This window comes from Sceloporus occidentalis, unplaced genomic scaffold, assembly GCF_023333645.1.
Source record: "Sceloporus occidentalis isolate IW3139 unplaced genomic scaffold, rSceOcc1.0.p SCAF_6, whole genome shotgun sequence".
Lineage (NCBI taxonomy): Eukaryota > Metazoa > Chordata > Lepidosauria > Squamata > Phrynosomatidae > Sceloporus > Sceloporus occidentalis.
In genome coordinates, this window is record NW_028316986.1 from 94987529 (window position 1) to 95009183 (window position 21655).

Below are 21655 nucleotides of genomic sequence, written 5' to 3' on the forward strand. Positions count from 1 at the left end.
AGTTCTCAAAATTATAATCCTGTTTAGTGAGATGTTGGGTATATCTACACTTTAGGAATAATGCAGTTTGGCACCACTTTAACTTTAACCTAGATTCCATCCTACAAAAACTTGGGATATGTAGTTTTGTGAGGCACCAGCAGTCTTTGGCAGAGAAAGCTAAAGGCCTTGTATAAATACATGTCCCAGGATGAAGCTACAACAGTTAAAATTGTATCAAACTGTATTATTTTTAGCAGTTCTGAGTAGGGCTGTACAAGTCAAATCCTAAATTTGGGATCATATGGCACACACCGTATGGCAACAGGCCAGATACTTTTAGCCTTAATCAGTAAAAGCTGTATTAGGGGTGAAGCAGATGGCAGCGAGGAGTGGCTAGAAGCTGATCCAAGCCAGATCACCACGGCCCCAACAGTGTCGCCTGCCACGATCCCAAATAGGAGTGGAAAAGATCTGCTTCTTTTGGGACCAGTTTTGGGCTGCCATAGGCAGCCCTGGCACAAGCCTGGAGCAATTTCTAGGCACTCTGGAGGTGTGCATTATGTAAACGCCATGACCCTGGAGCAGCTGGAAGCTGCCCCTGTCTGCCCATCTGTTTCACCCCTTAGATATTATTTATTTATTTATTTAAGTATTTATATCCCGTCCTTCAGCCCTAATGGCTCTCAGGGCAGCTTACAATTATTATTTTTAATCAGACAGTTCCCTGCCCTCAGGCTTACAATCTAAAAGACACGAAACAAAAGAAGAAGGGAATGGTGGAGGGAAAGGGGGTGAGGTCCAGTGGTTCTTCTCTCCCTCTGAGGCCTAGACCAAGGCAGATGGATTGGAGGGAGGGCTCTTCCTTCTTCCAGGCTAGTCCTGATGGAGCTGGACTTGCCTGGTGAACTCCCTCTCAGGCTGGCAGATGGCAGTTATGGAGGGCGGAGTCTCCTTCCTTCAGGCTGGCCCTGATGAAGCTGGACCTTCCTGGTGAACTCCCTCTCAGGCCAGCGTATGGCAGTTATGGAGGGCGGAGTCTCCTTCCTTCAGGCTGGCCCTGATGGAGCTGGCCCTGCCTGGTGAACTCCCTCTCAGGCCAGCGTATGGCAGTTTTGGAGGGCGGAGTCTCCTTCCTTCAGGCTGGCCCTGATGGAGCTGGCCCTGCCTGGTGAATTCCCTCTCAGGCCAGCAGATGGCAGTTATGGAGGGCAGAGTCTCCTTCCTTCTGGCTAGTCCTGATGGAGCTGGACCTGCCTGGCGAACTCCCTCTCAGGCCGGCAGATGGCAGTTATGGAGGGCAGAGTCTCCTTCCTTCAGGCTGGCCCTGATGGTGCTGGACCTGCCTGGTGAATTCCCTCTCAGGCCGGCAGATAGATATCTCCCTATAGAGGGGATTGGTGAGTATGCATAGCGAACAATACCCTGCAACCAACCCCCAAAACATGTATGGAACCATTATTTTGGTCCACTATATTTGTATATAAAGTTACTTAACAACTAAAAGGAATGCATGGAAGAAGGAAGTGAAGCCCTTTCTCTTCATGTGCCTTAACTTTTAGTGCTCAAGGGATCCAGTCAGGGTTTTTTTTTTTTTTTCCTTATTCCCAGTCCTGATATTGGAAGTGGGGTGGGAAAGCAGAAGGATTGGCAAAATGTAGAATGGAATGAGAGCAAGATAAACTTTCCTATGGATTTCTTTTCTCTCATATTATATGTGGAAAATGCATCAGATGTGGTTACATCTACCTTGGTCTTAACTATTGCTCTTTGCTGAATGATTTCGCTTCACTCCTGGTTCCTGCGTTAAGACACAACACCTCAAGGTGATGTTCTGAAGTCAGAATACCTCAGGATACATTTTTTGCCAGGCCCTGAACTTTCAGGAAAATGTGGGTGTTAACAGTTAATTGTTTCATTTAAATATGGAGCTTCTAATTATGTGTTTTTGGAGTCAACCTTCCCTATATAAATTTTCCCTTGTCTTCTTTGCCTGCTCTGTGTACATAGCCCTTGAAACAGATGTTTCTGTAATCCAATTCAAATCTGCAGGTGCCGTCAATCATTCCTTAAGATGCAACATGCTGCAGTAGTCACAGTTCTAATCATGACATAATCGTGTCTCGCCTGCCAAGTGTTATCTCATAATCTCTAGTTTTCTTTATGGCCTCCTGAAGTTGTAAGCCAAACAGCGGGCATGAAATACAAAGGGAGACTGGATGAATCAGTATTTATAATCAGATATTACTATTTGCCAACCTGGAGTTTCTCAGCTCAGCCAGTCAGAAATAAACATTTATTCATCAGTGAACTGCACTAAAAAGTGGTTTGCTTATCACTGGCAGCATGTACTAGTTAAGCCTCTCTATGGAAGAGTGTTTTCAAGATTTATAAATAAACATGCAAAGAAACAGCTAATGAGCAATCATTGTGACTCTATTAACTTGGTTTTTCTGTATTAGTTTTTGGTGAGTGTTTCTCAAACTGATACACCTATAACGAGCCATATCCCAAAATCACAGTGCTTCTTGTACTCTGAGCCTTGCTCAGCAGGACAGGAGCAGGAAGGCTTTCACACTACAGTTATAATACTATGATTCCACTTTAACTGCCATGACTACACCCTATGAAATTATAGAATTTGTAATTCTGAGAGGCATTAGAATTCTCTGGCTGATAATTCTGAATTCCCTCTCTAACTATAAATACCATATGATATTGCTATGGCAGCTATAGTGGGATCATAGCACTATAACTGTGTAGTGTGAAAGGACCCAGGTGAGACTGTGTCAGCTGTTTAGATAAAATAATCTCACTTCACGTTGAATCACAGACATTGGGGAGAATATTTCTAACCTACTATTCTTCCCATATACTAGATTTGTATCTGCAGTATTTGGCAGGATAACGTTCCACCAACCTCAATCATGTTTATCACCTTACCGGCTGGTTTGTGTATTAAGTTTTTGGGGTTTTTTTTGAAACAGCAAAATTTAAAACATTCCAGCTTTGTTTAGGCATTCAAAACAAATGTATTCAGAAGGCAAAAAGATCTGGCAGCTGCTGAACATGCTGAAAAGGTTCCTTGTAGTCAGGAAACCTGAGTCACTCGAGTTCCTGGTCATACAAAACCATCCATGTATATTCAGCAAACACGATTCAAACATTCCAGCAGACCTTCATGATGAATTCATAAATATCTCAAGCAGAACTCAGTAAAGTGGTTTTTCACACACACCCCAATCTTTAGCAATCTGCATCCATTTTCCTCAATAATAATAATAATAATAATAATAATAATAAGGAGCGAGGAAGCTACCACCAACAGCAGTGGCAGTATAAGCATAATCTCATATCCTTATGGCTATGAAATGAAGAAGAGATGAAGGATAGGCGTACTACAGCTGTGTGCCCTTTAAATTTTTTCCTTGTTTTCAGAGTCCCAGAAAACAGAGTCAATCCAGGGAGGAGGGGGCTCAGTAAACCTGCCTGTGCAAGCACAATGAAAATACAGTTTTTACAGTCACCTTCCCCATTGTCTTTGCTCCTAGAGAAAACAAGCTATTTTGAAAAGAGATGCTTATCCCCTCATATTCTCCTTTGTTTGCAAATAATAGGAGATGCTAGGACCTCTGCTGTGCCACAGTCCCTGTCTTCCTTGTTATCCCCTTCTCTTCCTTCCATGGTTGAAAGATGAAGGCAAGAAAGAGACGTGGCTGGAGAGGGGGGGAGAGAAGGTGCAGCTTTTTAAAAAGAAGACCCAGGGAGGCACAATAGGGAGGTAGAGGCCAGAAAAGGCCTACAGGCTGCACAATTGTCAGACTGCCAAAATCCAGTTACTAGTCACTGAGTAGACCCTTTAAATCAAAACGTAGCAAATTCCAGATGATTCAATGGTCTACTTTTCTGGTTGCCAACCTTTGGTCCTCTGGATGGCTAGGACTTCAGTGCCCATAATTTCTGACAGTTGGACAACGGCTGGGGCTTCTGGGATTTCAAGTCCAAAACAAATGGAGGACCAAAGGTTAGGAACTACTAGTCCAACTGAAACTAACACTTTAACACACACACACACACAATATCACTATTCTGAGCTTTTGTGACTAGTCATTTTTATACAGTGCGCCCTTTGTTTATGTGGGGGATCCGTTTCGTATGACGCGGGCGCACTGTACTAGCAACTATAGTATTTGCACATTGGAGTCAAAACCAACTTGAACAATTTTGCTCTTCCTTCACACACTGGATAGTTGGGGGGGGGGGTACCTTGTTTTTCTATTATATTATTAAAAGTGAATGGATTTTTGCAATTCTTACCCTGTATGAGTTCTTGGCTTGGCTTCATGTTAAAAGTTCAGACTGGATCACATATAATGCAACTTTTTCTCCTTCTTTGTTTTACATAGTGCCCCCCCCCATTGTAACTCCCATTATCCTTGATCATTGGCAATGCTATGAAGAATTGTGAGTGTTGTAGTTCACAATACTTGGAGAACATCTCATTTCCTATTCTTGAAGTATCAAGGATGCCAGTCTGTTTTAAAAAATAAATAAATGGTTAATCAGTTATTTTTTATACCTGAAAATTTTTTTGTACCTGAAAAATATCATTGCTATGCAAGAATATAGCTCACTGTTAATATCCTACTATTGCACATAGGACTGAGAGATATTAGATTATTATAACCTTTGATACAGAATAGTGTCAGTATTTCTATTTTGCAAATGGAGATGGAGGTTATAAGAATCCTGTATAATACGATTTCATCTTAGATGGTGTGCTGAAGTAGTACAGTGGTGGATTCATAGAATCATAGAATAATAGAGTTGGAAGAGACCGCAAGGGCCATCCAGTCTAACCCCCTGTGATGCAGAAAATCCAAATCAAAACATCCCCGACAGATGGCCATCCAGCCTCTGTTTAAAGACCTCCAAGGAGAGAGATTCCACTACACTCCGAGGGAGTGTGTTTCACTGTCAGACATTCCTTACTGTCAGGAAGTTCTTCCTAATGTTGAGGTGGAATCTCTTTTTCTGTAACTTGCATCCATTGTTCCAGGTCCTAGTCTCTGGAGCAGCAGAAAACAAGCTTGCTCCCTCCTCAATATGACATCCCTTCAAGTATTTAAACACGGCTATTATATCACTTCTTAACCTTCTCTTCTCCAGGCTAAACATTGCTACTGCTTTCTAATTATAGTATTGAAACCTGTCACTTACTCTGACTTCGCATATGTCATTTTAACTCTCTACCCCTTTCCATCAACCATTCACCATTGGTCTGTTGAAAACCAACACCATCTATCCTCAGCAAGGGATTGTGCAGAGTGGCTATTGTTGCTGGTTCTTTGAATACTCTCCCAGTTCAGTGAAAACCAGGTCTGTTCTTCGTTCTCTAGGGACAAACTGGCAACTGAGTGTGCATCAAGTCCAAATCCAATGTGTCCTTCAAGCCCTTGCCCATCAAAAAAAACTGGGGCACAGGAGTAGGCAACACACAGGAACACTTTTAAAGGCCAGAATGTTATCTGAGAGGGCTAGCTAACATAGGCTATCATTTAACTGAGAAACAGTCTCTTAAAACAGTTCTTAGCAGGCTATCTGATATGGGGGACTGGCAGTATTATTATTATTATTTTTTCTCATGTTGCACAATCTGGCAACTTACATGTGTCTATTTCCTACAATTGTTTCTTTCTTTCCTGGAAACTCAACATGAAATGACAACCTACGCGAATGCCTTGTAGACTGGCACTGGTCCACTTTGAGTAGCACTGGATTAAAACTTGGAATATAAATACATATTCTGTGCTCAGTGCAACCATATAGTCCAGATGGATTATAGCTATAGTGCCTCTGTAGAACTGTTGTAGTTTTAGAATGAATTCTTTCATTAGAGTACTGCTATGGAGAAAGTTCAAAATTAAAGGTTGATGCCAATTTTATTCATAAACAGTAAGAGGAATTGCGCAGTTAGTTTTGGAAGTAGCATCAAACACTGATTGAAAGCTAACTGTGACTAAATTAGTAAGAGTTAAGAAAAGAAGAGAAGAAAGAAAGGGGCTTATGCTCTTCTAAATATATTGAAATAGTCAGTAGCATACAGTAGTTTGGCCTAAACACCATGACTCTGTAGTGGAAAACATCTGTTCATATATCAGAAACAAAAGTGTATTCCTTATTTGACTGGTACACAAATAGGAGCATACCACAAGTTGCCATTCTCTCCCCCATTGTTTTTTAATATCTGCATGAAACAGCTGGGAGAGATCTTCCAGAGGCATGGGGCTGAGTGCTATTAGTACACTGCTGATACCCAAATATATTTCTCCGTGCCTTCAAAGATAGCCTCAGCTAAGGATAGTGTATCTCATCTGAATGAATGCCTGAAGGAGGTAATCTACTGGATGAAGAACAAGTTGAAATGGAATCCGGACAGGGGAGAGGTGCTTACTATTAAGGACCCTAATCTGAGACTGGAGGTGTGTCAACCAGTTCTGAATAAAGTTACACTGCTCCTGGAACCATCTCTCCGAACGTCAGCTCAGATAGATGTGTTGATCAGGAGTGCTTATTACTAATTTTGGTTTATATTCCAGTTGCTCTCCTTCCTAGAAATGGAAGACCTAAAGATGGTAGCCATGCACTGGTAACCTCAAGGATGGACTTTTGCAATGTGCTGTACATTGGGCTACTATTGTACCAAATTTGAGAACTTCAGTTAGTTCACAACACGTCAAACAGTCAATCTCTGGTATATCTAGGAGAGAGCATGGAGACTACATGGTTTGGGTTGAGGTTACGCATGAAATCACTTCCTCATTCATAATCTGCCCTGTACACCCAGGCCTCTGGGACATATTTACTTCAACCAGCCAAGACTAGAATGACAAGCAGAGCCCCCCACCCCCCATGGACTGTGGAATGGTCTGTTGGTAGATTCAACAACTAAATATGCTGTCTAAATTTAAAACATTATTAAAGACCTATCTCTTCCGACAGGCTTATCCAGTCAATTTTAAACTATGAATTTTAAATATCTATATTTTTAATTTCATGTCTGGGTGATTTTAATGTGCAGTTGTCATCTTAATCCTATGTTTATTTGCTTTAAACTATGTATTTAAATGTGCTTCATTTGTTTCAAGGCAGGGTACAACATGGATTAAAATGCAATATATAGTTAAACACATGTGTTTCCTGTGTTTAACTATATATTGTATTTTAACCCATGTTGTACCCCAACTTGAGCCTCTGGGAGTGGTGAATAAGAAATTTTAAAATTGTTGTTACTGTTACTTGGAGCATTGATTTCTATACCACATTGAGTTTATATGCTGTTGCACATCTAATTTTATTTTTGGCAAGAGGGTTGTAGGTGGGAGAGATTTTGAAACACTTTTTTTGAAATGCAAGAATTATATTCATCTTTGTTCTTTTTTGCACCTTCTATCAGAATACTCAACTGCTGATTATTGGTTAGTCTAACATTTCAGCTGTTTTGCTTGGTTCTTCTTTAGGGAATTAGAATTGTAATTACATTCTTTACTAAAATGAGATTTTTATGAGGGATGACCAAGAACTGTCATGGTGAGGAAAGTATTGGCAAGTTTTTGTTTTGTTTTTTTTTTCAAAATTATTGTTATTAAATAGGCTGAATGCCATCTGCTCCAACAATTTGTAACATTTTCATCAGTGGCAAATGGGGGAAAGGAGGCAGACTACTTGGAGTGAGTGAGGGACAGATTTTCAACCATCTGTGCTAGTTTTACAGGATGTCGTTTATACTTTAGATCTGCATAGCTGTGAGCCAAGCTAGATGCCACATGAAGGTCAAAAGGTGGAGATGCCTGTCGACACACTTGGTCTCATATAATATGACAACTGCAAATTGGTGCTTCAGGCATTGCTTGGAGGCTGCCACGTTGTGCCTTGAAGCTGAATTCTCTATAATATCATTTCAAAGGCAAATGCTAACTTCAAATGCTGCAAATTATCAAGCAGAAAACTTAATCTATTACAAATGTCTGTGCCTAATGTGAGATCCAGTTTTGGACTGCTTAATACTTCAAAGTCTATGTCAGTGCTGAGAAGGTTTTTCTTGTTACATTAGATCTTTCAGGGAAGCAAGGCTTGGAGAATTAATACTGAGAGAAGTGAGGGAGGGGCAGAGAGTTAATTATTATGAAAAATAAAATCAACTACTTTCCAAGGGCAGCCTTTCACTGAAAGGAATTCCGTTTTTGGAGACATAAGCTGTTGTTTTCAAACTTGCTTATCTCCACATCTTGTTTTTTAACAGCTTATGAAACCATTTGGATACCTGTGCTATAATTCTGGCACCATATTTGTTCTCCCCACCCCCACCCCCTAATTTTTAACAGTGCCTATCAAATTGTTGTTGAAGAGCTCCATCCTCATCGAAACAAACGAGAAACTGGCGCAATGGATTGCTACCAGATTCCTGTCACATACCAGAATGCTCTAAGTGGTGGCTCGCCATATTATTTTGCTGCGGAATTGCCACCTGGTAACCTTCCTGAAGCAGCCCCTTTCACAGTTGGTGACAACAGAACTTACCAAGGCTTTTGGAACCCACCTTTGGCTCCCCGGAAAGGGTATAATATCTACTTCCAAGCCATGAGTAGTGTTGAGAAGGTAAGCCCCTACTGTATTTTCTTTCTGAAATGTATCCAATTTGTTGCTAGCGATTGTGAAGACTTTCATACCAAGTCCAGATAGATAATTAGGCAACAATGGCAACTGTGATCGTTGAAGTGTTGCTGGAATGTAACTCCAATCAGTCCTAGCCAGATCAGTAAGAATGAAGGATTACTATTGTTACAATCCAGTATCTGGAGGGCAGCAGCTGTCCACAGCTGCTCCAGGGCATCCAGCCTGGCTTGCAGTTGTGTAGCAATAAGATTTTGCCTTCTCAATTCTCACAGTAGCCTCCCCAAACATGAATGAACAGTAAACAGCTTTTGATTCTACCAACGTATTTTGAAAGATGCTTGTTGTGCATCCTGGAAGCCCATCAGAGAAAGAAAGCATTAAAAGTCACAATGCATTTGTACTTCATTCTGCGATTATGTGAGGCTCATGGGGAAGCCTCTGACAAGTTCATATCAGAGGGAGAGTGAGCTTTAGTGTCAGTAGAACACTGAACCTGAATTCAGTCTCAGTAGACCAGTCTGGTCTAAGCAAGAAAGTTAGTGTAAAACAGATAGAAGTACAGCATGTTAAGTAAAGACAGAAGTCTCCTTGTGCAAAGGTCTCCTGTGGTAGGACCATACATAACAGAGAGCTGCTGACTGACGTTCGCCTAATAGAATCACAGAAAGATGTTATTTCACCAGCATGCTAAAGCCAGACGAAAGCTTGCAGGCACCCATAGTCTGTTTTTCCATCCTATATGAAGAAGCTTGCTGGACTGTTAAAGGGCTTTTGCCTGATACTGCATTATCAAACTTCTGCAAGTTTGAGAAGATGGAAGTTCTGCCAAATATCTATTATCTGACTTAGGTCCAAAACACACTGCAGAAACAATGCAGTTTGAGATCACTTTAACTGCCCTGACTCAGTGCTAGGGAATTCTGGAAACTGTAGTTTTGTGAGACATTTAGCCTTCTGTCAGAGAGCTCTGATGCGACAATAAACTGGAATTCCCAGGATTCATAGAATCATAACATTATAAAGTTGGAAATGACCACAAGAGCCATCCAGTCCAATCTCCTGCCATGCAGGAACTCTCAATCAAAGCATACCTGACAGTTGGCCATCCAGCCTCTGTTTAAAGACTTCCAAGGAGGGAGACTCCACCACACGTGTGCTCCACTGTCGAACAGTCCTTAATGTCAGAAAGTTCCCCCAAATGTTGAGGTGGAATCTCTTTTCCTGTAGCTTACATCCATTGTTCTGGGTCCTGTTCTCTGGAACAGCAGAAAACAAGCTTGCTCCCTCCTCAATATGACATCCCTTCAAATATTTAAACAGGGCTATCATATCACCTCTTAACCTTCTCTTCTCCAGGCTAAACATCCCCAGCTCCCTAAATCATTCCTCATAGGGCATGGTTTCCAGACTTCACCATTTTTGCCATTTAGATTCCTTAACAATGAGACAGGGTACTTAAATCCATCTCAAACTGGATTATTTCTGCAGTGTGTTTTGGACCCTGGACCTTGGTATGACCAGGTTGCGAGGGAAGGCTGGATACAGTACTGATGGTTGTTCTGCAGAGAGCTGCCTAACCCTTGTCTTCATCAGAATCATTTAGAAGCCTGTAAAGAAAGGACTGGGGAAGATGAAAAATAGTTTTCAATGTTTTTTATCTTTCCTTTCCTCCAAAAGATAAATTATCTTTAAGATAATAAAAAAAAAAATACAGTGATAAGAATATTTTACAAATCAAAAAACAGCATATGGGTTTCCCAAGGCTCTTTGTTCATCCTTTGATGCTCCAAACTCTCTTTTTCTGCCCAAAAAACTTGAATGTCCTTCCCTGAAAGCCCCTCAAAGCAAGCTGTGGCTCTCCTTCTTGAAAAAACATTTTTTTAAAGTTTCTGAGCCTGAGGGCAGGGAGCTGTCTAATTAAAAAATATATAAGCCGCTCTGAGAGCCCTTGTGGGTGAAGAGCAGGATATAAATAAATAAATAAAAACATTGTGTTTTTTCTGCAAGCTGGAAGTAGAAGTCTGGTCATCTTTTTTCTACTTTTTCTTTTATATTTTTGGAAATCCCTGCAGCTCCCTGGGTCTCAAAGGGGCAGAACACTGACCCAAGTCCTGCCAAACTAATCCAATCCTGATCTAAATCCACAACCAGAAGCCGTCCAGCTCACCCTTTCTAAACATAACAGTGTTATGGACTTCGGCCTAAATTGCTAGGAGTTGGGGGGACTATATGAGCTGTTCTGGTAACCTGTCTTCCTTTTTCAGGCAAGATGGTACTGTGCCATTCATATTCCACACCAGTTTTCTCAGAGCTAATATTGCTTTTAGAAATGTAATAAGTCTTTGAACAGTAGTTTCAGTACAATAATTTTAGCCATGTTATGATTCTACATTTCCAGGAAAATAATCTTCATCCTACCTACTGTTCTCAGTGCCCATACAGTTCAGAAGATTAAATTGCTTCAGGATAAACAAAATCCCGGTTGCTCAGCAGGCTAATAAAACATTACCAACTTTTCAGCCTTGCACACCAAACATCAAATAAAAAAATTGTTTTAAAAAGCCACTTATTGTAAAGTAACTCCCATACTCATGGTATGTTTGTGAAAAGCCTCAGTACACAAGTTCAAAATTGCTTGACTGCTGGGCTGGTACTAAGGGTATGGCTGTAGTTTGCCATTGCTATTTCCTCGCTGTTTGATATTTTGACACCGTTGAGTACTGCTTCTATTTCTGTATGCATATTGATAGAGAACAAAGCAACAGGAAGTTAAATACTGCAGGCGGCTCTAGGTGTGAAAAGCTACATGACTCGATAAACCCCATGCGGCTGCCACTGAATCATTTTTTTTCTTAGAAACTGAAATATGAGATAATAAAGGGAAAAACAGCATTCAGAACAGTTGTTGAGATATTTAAAACTTCAGTTGGAAAATTAAGTATGGTCTTATATGAAATCTCAGGCTTATTTTGTCCCAATAGTAGATGTTTGGGACAACATGAGGGGGAAAGGAGAAATTTAGAGAAGGTTGCTAAGAGATTGATAGACTGTAGGAATTTTAATCTACTCTCAAAAAAGAAACCAAAGAGATTTCTACCCTGCCATTTGGATTTCTGCTGCACTTAGTAATGCAGCGATCACAGCTATCAATGACTTTGCTATTGAGTCTCTAGAACGAAGTCTTGCCTAATCTCTATAATTATAAGAATTAGTTGTTCATTGTAGCAAGTTGGGGAGAATGTCATAGCTTGTGAAACCGTATGCTAGAGCAGCTGTGGAGCTGGAAGATTTTCCTGTTGGGAGAAGCTAATGTGTGTTTGTTTAAATAAATGACTGTAGAATCAGTGTTTCATTTCACTAGAGGAGAAGTATAATGTCACATTAACCTTTACAGATAATTGGGACACAGATCTGTAAACATCACTGGAGATAGAAGGCACAGAATCTGGGAGACCTATGTACTGTTATAAAAGAATTGTTTTACAACTTCTTATCCAGATGACATGCAACCCTATTTTAAGTTTAAAACTGGATTAAAGGCCAGTTATTGCAGGAGTGGGTGTAGGCATAGGGGAGCTTTCTTTCTGGTGGGAATGCAAAATTGCTCAGAACATTTGGCTTGACATAGTAGAGCTGATAACTGATATCACAATCATCATTCTTCCTATAAAGCAGGTGTAGACAATAAGTCACCTCTGGGGTACAGATAAACTGCAACTCTTTTGTTTTGTTTTTTCGATCCCCCCAAAACACTTGGGCACTGCCATTTTTTTGTGGGTGAACAAAATCACCCATGCCACACAAAAAGCCTCCTAAAATGGAAAAAAAAAATGTCCTCTGACCAAAAATAAAATTCAACAAGAACCACCACAGTCCATCGAGGAGAAAAGGTAAAGATTGCAACATACCCCCAGCACAGTTGTCCATGCATTCTCTATTTTGCTATACAGTCAGCCCTTTCCTTACGCAGGGGAATCGGTTCCGGACACACACACACACACACACACACACACCGCAAGGCAAAAAGTGCATATGCTCGAGCCCATTAGATATAATGGGGCTTGTGCATGCTGTGCGGCCATGCACATGCACCACGGACGCACATGCCATTCTCCCAACCTCCCAGCGACTTCCGCGTAAGCTGAAGGCTGTCTAATGAGCCAGCATATGGCGCAGTCTCACTGTATTTTGATATTTTCAAAGTCATACCAACTTGTGGTTCTTTCTTGCATCTTACTTCTGACAGCTACATTTCAAATAGCTAAAATGTGTATTTCTTTCTCCTTTGTTCTATACTGTAATACTGGCATACTATGAATAGCGCGCACCAAAGTAATGGTGGTATAGGCAAAGTTAAACTAGGTGCCTGTTTATATGCAGTCCATTGGCTAGTATTGCTCATCACTTCTTGATCTCATAGCACAGTCTGAAACATCTCTGAAGTTTGCTTTCTCTAAAAGTATTCTTCCTTCCAGGGTAGCTGTAAGATATATATGATGAATTGGGCTAATTTTTGCAGAATTTTGCAAGTATTCCTCAAGCTGATGCACACTACTGATGTTACTAATGAGGCTGGAAAATTGAGATATTGAGCTAATTGCATTTTCTCCCAATTTTCTCTTAACAGGAGACCAAAACCCAGTGTGTTCGAATTGCTACCAAAGGTAAGAGGTTTTCCCTCTCCAAACTACAGGAGTTTAGATCTTGTCATGGAGCTAATTAAATGTGTCATTTCTGTTGTCAGGAATTTGACTTTAGAGTCAGTAAGGTAATGTGCCAGTTAAATGTCTGGTCTCTCTGTTTGGTGTTTTTAAAATGTGACATGGTACAACCTCCTGGGTTTATTTTCTCAGAATTGTTTTATGGAGCCATGGCATGAAACATCATTTTCAGGAAAGTAATAAAAGCTCATTTTACCTGCTTAGGAATGCTTGGACTCCAGTTCTTATGATGAGCATTTATACTCATGTCCTGCTGGCTGGCGGCCTTGATTCTAATCTAGCAGTTCTTCCCTTGTTCATCATTAATTAGAAAATGGATTGTGTGCATGTAAAATGGAGCCAGTGCTTTAAGGAAGCAATATGAGCTCTGGAAAATTAGTTTTAAAAGTAATTAGTTGTAGTTCCCATACACACCCAAGATAGTGTTAAAGTTGCAATTGAAAAAATAACTATTTACTTTCCTGTCAGTAGTGACTAAAACTATTACTTTTAGTTACTTTAAAAACACATCTGAATGCTAGGCATGGACAGGGGTAGCGCATCCCTGTTAGTGCTCTTAGACATCTCAGCGGCTTTCGATACCATAGACCATGGTATCCTTCTGGAGCGCCTGGCGGAGGTGGGAATCGGGGGCACTGCGCGCCAGTGGTTCCGTTCCTACCTCTCCGGGAGGTTCCAGATGGTGCAGCTGGGAGACGTGTGCTCCGATAAGAGGGCCCTTACATCTGGGGTCCCTCAAGGAGCCATTCTGTCTCCCATGCTTTTTAACATTTACATGAAACCGCTGGGAGAGATCATCCGGAGACATGGGGCACGGTGTTATCAGTACGCTGATGACACCCAAATAGTTTTCTCTATGTCTCCGACTGATGCAGTGACCGGGGTTGGCGTCTCTCCTCTTGTGGCCTGTCTGGAGTCGGTAATGGGATGGATGAGGGAAAACAGACTCAGCCTGAATCCAGAGAAGACGGAAGTACTCGTGATAGGTTCTCCCGGTTCAGGGTCGGCGGTGGTTCCACCCGTCCTGAACGGAATCACGCTCTCCGTGAAGGACTCTGTACGCAGTCTGGGGGTGCTCCTGGACTCGTCGGTCCACCTTACATCTCAGGTGGATGCGACGGTCAGGAGCACCTGTTATCAGCTTCGGCTGATACGCCAGCTGCGACCCTACCTTGACCGGAGGGACCTTGAAACTGTTGTACATGCCCTGGTAACCTCTCGTTTGGATTTCTGCAATGCGCTCTACATGGGGCAACCCTTGTACCACACCCGGAAGCTGCAACTTGTGCAGAATATGGCAGCCCGACTGCTCACTGGCACTGCCAGGACCAGTCATATAACACCAGTCCTTAAAGACCTACATTGGCTGCCTATTCGCTTCCGGGCGCAATACAAGGTGTTGGTTATTACCTATAAAGCCCTAAATGGCTTGGGCCCAGGGTATCTGGAGGACCGCCTCTCTCCGTACAATCCGTCCCGCACACTCAGATCATCAGGGCAGCAATTGTTAAGAGTCCCAGAGGGGAAATATATTTCCACTTCTAGGAGGGCCTTCTCCATCTCGGCCCCCAACCTCTGGAACTCGCTGCCCTTCGAGCTCCGCTCAGCCACCTCCCTAGCCCAATTTAAGAAGGGGTTAAAAACCTACTTATTTGAGCAGGCTTACCCCTGACCTCTGCCCCAGAATACTTTCCTCCCCCAACCCCTTTTTGGTCAGCACTGTTTTGCCGGCATGTATTGTATTTTATTGTTTCTATTGAATTGTTTTTAACCAATTTTGTATAGTTCTATCACTGTATAGTTGTATATTTGCTGTACACCGCCCTGATTCTAAGAAGGGCGGTATATAAATAAATTTTTTATTATTATTTATTAGAAGCCCCTGGCCTTGTACCCCATCCCCCTTATTGTCACAGCATCCTTTGTCTTGTGAGGTACAGCCTTAATCCCATGAAGCAGGTCAGGATGAGAGTGGCCCAAGGTCATTCAGTGAGTTTCATGGTTCAGTGGGGAGATAAAGCTGCATCTCTCAAATCGCTGTCCAGCACTTAACCACAATATCACATTCCATCTCCAGCCAATGATCTTATTCTAAGCAAGTATATGTACTTGGACAGTAAACGGTTTTTTTATTGTTAGAACTGATTGTGTGACTAGTTCTTAAAGACAATATGAAAAATTCTACACCCATGTAGATACCCAAAGGGAAGTTAGTTAAGCTTATTAGAACACAGGTTGAATATCCTACTCACTCTTTGCCCAGAAGGGAGGGATGAAAATTTAATAATTTTAAACTTCAAATCGATCTCCTTTGTCTGAGTGAATATGTCTATAATCCTTACAACAGTCCCGAGTAGCAAGTTAGTATTGTTGGCCTGATACAACATATATAAGGTTTTTGGATGAGATTTTAAAAAGTACACAGATTGAACTGAAGTTGGTAATGGGATAGGTGTAAAGACATCTATCTACAACAATATTGTCCTATATATTGGCTGAATATATTTCAATATATTAATTTACTGTGAAATATAATTGTATAGTTAGTAGTGAGATATATCAACAAGCTTTTATTTCTTTGTGTGGTTAACTTTGTGGTGTGTTGCCACTGAATCTGGAGGAGCACCTGGCATGTATTTAATTTGAGAAATGGTAGCACAACAGGCTGTGGCCCATTTGTTGATAGCATGCTGCTCTTGGCAATGCAAGGCCCCATTCTATGAAGACCTATGGCATATTTAAATTACTTAATACCTTTGAGGCTTGGAGCATAGCCCAGAGTGAGAAATTTGAAATCAAATTATTTCTGATAAGCGCATCTCATAAGCACAAACAATACTGACCAAGGGCCCAAAACCATTTTGCTGGCTATTTTGGCAGCTTTCCTCAGCCATATGAGACACTCTCTTCTGTAATACAATTTACAAGCCAAACTTGAGGCACTTAATGTTTCCATGTAACTCTAATTGTGTAGCATGTTTAGATATAAACACAGACGCAGTTAGAACTTTTTCATAAGGTAAGTTGCATTCTGATTGAATGAAATAGTGTTCAAGGAAATGTTAGTTTCAAAATAATTTGTAGAGGCAGCTAATTAAGTACACAATTGTGAAGGATAACTAGGGATGTGCATTTGGGTTGGACAAAACCCATTTTAGTTTTAGGTGCTTACTGATAAGCCAGGTGCTGCTTTCTATGAGATCCCCATGGAATATGGGAGGTCTGCATGATTGAGGTTTTTGTGTCACATGCTAAGCAGTAGTGGTGGGGAAGTTGTCACATACATCATTATCTTCAATTGCACTGTGCCATAAAAAAGACTAATGTTCTCGGAAACCTGATCTGTTTTATATCCACAGTTGAGTCTCTCCCGGCCCCATTTACTATAACTTCAAACCATTGCCTCCTTCAGTCTCTGTATTGGGAGGAAGGTGGGCAATAAGAAAATGAAATTATCAACAACAACTGGGGCTCTTTGATGCTACACAATTATAGATTCCATTTTAATTGGCATTCCTGCATCTTGGAGTCTTGCGGTTTCTAATTCATTGAGACACCGGCACTCTCTAGCTGAGAATTCTCAATGCCTCTCCCTAAATTACAAATCCCAGAATGCCATAGGATGTTGCCATGGCAGTTAAAGTGGAGTCATAACACTACAGCTGTGTAGTTAGTATTAAAGGGCTCCTGTCAACTGTTGTTTTAAATTCCTTATGTATCAAAATATATCCAGGATTGAAAGGCTAGAGTATCTGAGAAGTAGTCTAGAGGGGGCACTGGATGTAGAAGATGTACACAATTGTGAAGGATAACTAGGGATGTGCACCTTCTTCACCCAAAAAGAAGGAGGTCTACACTGGAGTAGGCTCCATAATCCAAAGAAGGACTTCCAGGAAGGTCTTCTCCATGTATCCTAACAGCAAAAAAAGGGGGAAAGGGGGAAAGTAGTAGGAGGCTTTGATCTTCCTATCCCCTTCTCATGCCTTTGCAAAGAGAAGGAACTACTGCTTGAAAAAATGATAGACATTACATTGTTTCCAGTGAGAGCCATGGGAAAGCAAGTTCAAATAGCACAAAAGTGTACCCTGCCCAAAATGAAAACCTTCTCCTCACCACCTTCTGTACTTTGTGCAAACCTGACAGTATAAATAACTAACAGTTTATCCCTTGGATTTCTCAGCAAGTAAATTTAGCACTAATCCTGAAATTACATATTATTTCTTACCTGCTCACCGGCTATATAGACGCATACTTCCCAATAAATTGAATAAAAAGATCTTCACAGCAATGGGAATACCTGGTAAAGAATTCTATTAGAAATTAGGTTGTGATATGCACAATTCTCAATTTATTTTCAGTGCAGTTAAACAGCTTTGAAGGCTAGTGTCTGTTTTCCCACAGGATATATAAAATATTAATACATACTTTTATGTATGTTGTGACATGCCTTCTAGTGTATTTCCCAGCAGTATTACATTCTTTGTGGATTTGTTTTTATTCAAACAGAATCTACTTGAAACTGAATTTGTTTTTGGCTTCCTAGCGGGAGTTGTTTACTAAAAATAAACAAATAACAAGTTTCAGTTCCAGTATGTATTCCATTTTGTATTTAACTAGTTAAATACCGGAGTAATTCTGAAAGCTGTGCATAAAAAATTCACAGTATTGGGAACATTGCAGTGAGTGCATTAATTGATGCTGATGTTTGTTCTTTGTCTTCAAGTCATTTATGGCGTATGGCAACTCTAAGACAAACCTGTCACAGGGTTGGCAAGATTTGTTTAGAGTAGATTTGCCTTTGCCTTCCTTTGAAGCTGAGAGTGTGTGATTTGTCCAAGGTCTCCATGACTTTCCATGGCCAAGCAGGAATTCAAATCCTGGTCCCCAGGGTCATAATCCAGTGTTCAAAACACTACAACATGATCACTCATCTGCTATGGGTTTATATCACTCCCTTCTTCATCACACTTTATATGAAAAATATCGCAAATAAAATGGGTGGAATTTTCCCTGCTTGCCATTAGTTTACTTTCTTCACTGAGATGATTGAAGACCCACATGGATAACAATTCTATGATTTTTCTGTTGACAAATTGTAGATACATAGGGTGTGAGAAAGACAATAGAGAGTTTTATATTTAGAAAATAGATGAAAAACATGTGTGAAAAAAGCGGTTGCCCGACTCGGCGGGCTGACCGCTTTGCCGCTAGATGCAGCGAACGACTACAAGCCCCAGAGTGCTCTGGGGCTTGCCCCAGCTCCCTATTGGTGCGCGGGGCGAAAGGGAGGCCCTTCCGCCCCGCGACGCTCTGGGAGCTGGGCTCGGTGATCGGGAGTTCCAGTCCTCCAGGGCAGATGATTGGTTCACCTGCCCTGGAGGAGGAGTCTCCTGGTCAGGTGGTACTGAGGGCGGGGCTTAGGCCTATATAGGACAATTTGGGAGCCGCTTCCCCTTTGGCGTAACAAGGAATTCCAGAGCTATATGTATGACCTGCTGATTTGGTTCAATTCCTAAAAGGTTTTGATGGGAATGCCACTTGGCAAAGGTCCTGATGCTTGGGTGATAAGTTGCAGGTCCACTCTGATGCAGCTGGGAGCATTGGGTTGTGTATATTTTCAAGGCCATTGGTGTGCTCTGATATGGCCTTAAGATTGCATGCTACAAATATCCTGAGGGATATGACAATTTGGGAGCCGCTTCCCCTTTGGCGTAACAAGGAATTTGGTGTTCCGAAATTCGCTAACTAAAAAGTTTGTTTTTGTGTGATAATCAGACAGTGGTGGCTGTTCTGAACAAACAAGCCTTAAAATCTGATAGAGTTATGGGTTTGATTTAAATTTTGTGTTGTGTTGCTTAATTACAATATTTCCTTCACAGGTCATTACGTTCCAATCTAATGGAGGGTGTTTTAGCTTCCAATTGCTTCTGCCTAACACAAGATTTATACATAAGCCATTGTATAATGTTTGAATTTGGTACTGTGGCCTTGCAGCCATTTTGTTATCTTATATTATCGAGTTATTGTATACAATTGCATGTGTATGTAATTCAGCCACTAATTTGTACTCAGTTGCGGTGGTCCCATTGTCATTCAGGTTGGGGGAATTGGTAGCTGGGTCAAAGAGCGATTTGCTGGGAGGACACTTGTGCTTCTGTCATTGCCTTTTGAAGCATGGTATGTCCTTTTACTTGCTGGTCCAAGTGCGATCAATTGGGAGTTGGGCAATCAGTGGTGTTGTGTCACTATCGTGGCTCATTTGCATGGGTAATCTAGGCCATTCAATCTTTGGGAATCTTGGCCTATGGTTGTCAATTTTGTTTGTACATTTGGTTGGTTTACCTTTGTACAGGTACCATGTGTTGCTGTGCTAAGAATGACTGCATTACGATTGGGTCTCCCAGCTGACAATTTTGGAGGTCATTCTTACTGCAATGGTGTGGCCACTGCTGTCTCTCAGGCTCGTATGCCTGTACAGGATATCAGGACTATTGGAATTTGGAGATCAAGGCCTTCGCTGGTTTTGTTCGTCCGCACTTGGCCCTGCGGTGAACTTTTATATCGCTCTTGGCAGGGTTGGCGGTAGGCGTTCTTCGAACGGCCTTTGTGGCGGCAGCATAGGCCAGGATCTGCACGGTGTGGTACCAGGGCTACGGAGCTCTGGTTTGGGAGTCAGTCGGGACCCGGGGGCGAATAGGGCAGGCGTATGGCCATTGCGGGGGCCATAACGCGAGAGTGCCTCCCGGTGACTAGGGGCTTAGCAAATATGTGAACGCATGGCAGAGATGTGGTCATACGGTGTTCATTAGCCCCTAGGTCATCCCAATGCCTGGTGGGTGCCAGGTTGTGGTTAATCAGACAAACGTGGGGTTGTTTGATTTCGCAGATCCTGACCTCATGCTTTGTGCCAACCCTACCAATGGTTGGCTTAATAAAGTTGTGGCCTTTCCTCCAACACGGTCTCCTGTGGTTATTCGGCAGCAGCATCTGAGACAAATGAACGTACTGATGAGTCAGGTGTGCATGTAAAAATATAGGCAGTCTGGATTTACAGTTTATAAATGTGTTTTAAAAAGTTTTGGGCTATTCTGATAACAAAGCTAGTATGTTTAAACTTAAATGATTTTGGGGGGGCATTTTTGTTTAATAGTATTAGACTATGAATGGGCCTTCGGTTTAATTCATGCTTGAGTAGAATGAGGATTACACACAGCCATGTGCCTATTTCATCCCTTTGTGTGTTTTTATCGTGATGGTACAAATTTATAAATCTTTAAAGCTCTTAATGCTTTCCATATGCCATGTTGAAATCCTCAGAAATCTGCAAACCTGGGAATCAAAAAGATAGTAATAGGCTCAGAAAGCCAAATGCAGTTCTAAACCATTCTCACGACTAAAGATTTGTCAGCCACAGTCTCACTACTTCTAACCTTTAACATAACAAATTTTGGCTTCTCCAACGCATCCCATTATATCTGGGTATCTTAAATCATTTTACCAATCAATTCCTCTTACGCCCCCTCTTTCCCCATCTAGTTTCTAATTGAAAGTGTAGCTGTAGCATCTGTGCTATTGCCCCAAGTGCTCTCCTTCTGTGCTACAATCAAGAGAGCTTTTTCTTAGATTTATGTTACTGGGCATATGGACAACTGGAAGTCATTTAACAACACCACTGCGTCCTCATTTCTTCAATATATTATCCTTATCCACAAGCTTCAGTTTAGAAAGCTGTTCATTCAAGCCCACCCCTCCTCATAGCATACATCCATTTCATCTTTAATCCATGATGTAAAAAGTGACATTGAAATTTATCAAAACTATATTTATAAATACAAAAAATCTCTCTAACCCATGACAGGAAGAAGGGGGGAATGTCAGCAATTAATTAACTCTTCTAGTGATCAGAATGCAAGCTCCAGAATATGAAAGTTTTTGATTTACACATAGCTGCTGATTCTGATCTGTTTATTAGTTGTAAGATTTTTATTTAGTTTTATTTTGTATTTGTTCAGTTTTGTTTGTTTTTTGCTTTAGTGCCTCATTGTAAATCTAGAGGATTTACATGCATGGCCATTAGTAGTTTTGACACAAGTTTAATCCAGTGCAATTTACGCTTCCATTACTTTTATCCTGTGGTAGATTTAACTTAAAGTAAATGGATTTTGTGTTCTGAAAAAAATACATTCTCCAAAGCACATTTATAAGTATAGACCTTCACAGAATAAGAGAACTCTAGTAATGGAAGTGATTCAAGTCCAGCACCCCTCATTGCAGGAATC

General features: G+C 41.3%; 1 protein-coding gene across 7 annotated transcripts in view; it reads left to right on the forward strand.

Moving 5' to 3' along the window:
- Nucleotides 1–21655, forward strand: part of PTPRK (protein tyrosine phosphatase receptor type K) — a 468792-nt gene that overhangs the window by 368588 nt on the left and 78549 nt on the right. For all 7 annotated transcript variants that reach the window (XM_089530406.1, XM_089530407.1, XM_089530409.1 and 4 more), the window contains exons 12-13: nt 8364–8637; nt 13283–13319. In XM_089530406.1, the coding sequence (XP_089386532.1) occupies nt 8364–8637; nt 13283–13319 (311 nt within the window). The remainder of the gene's footprint in view (nt 1–8363; nt 8638–13282; nt 13320–21655) is intronic.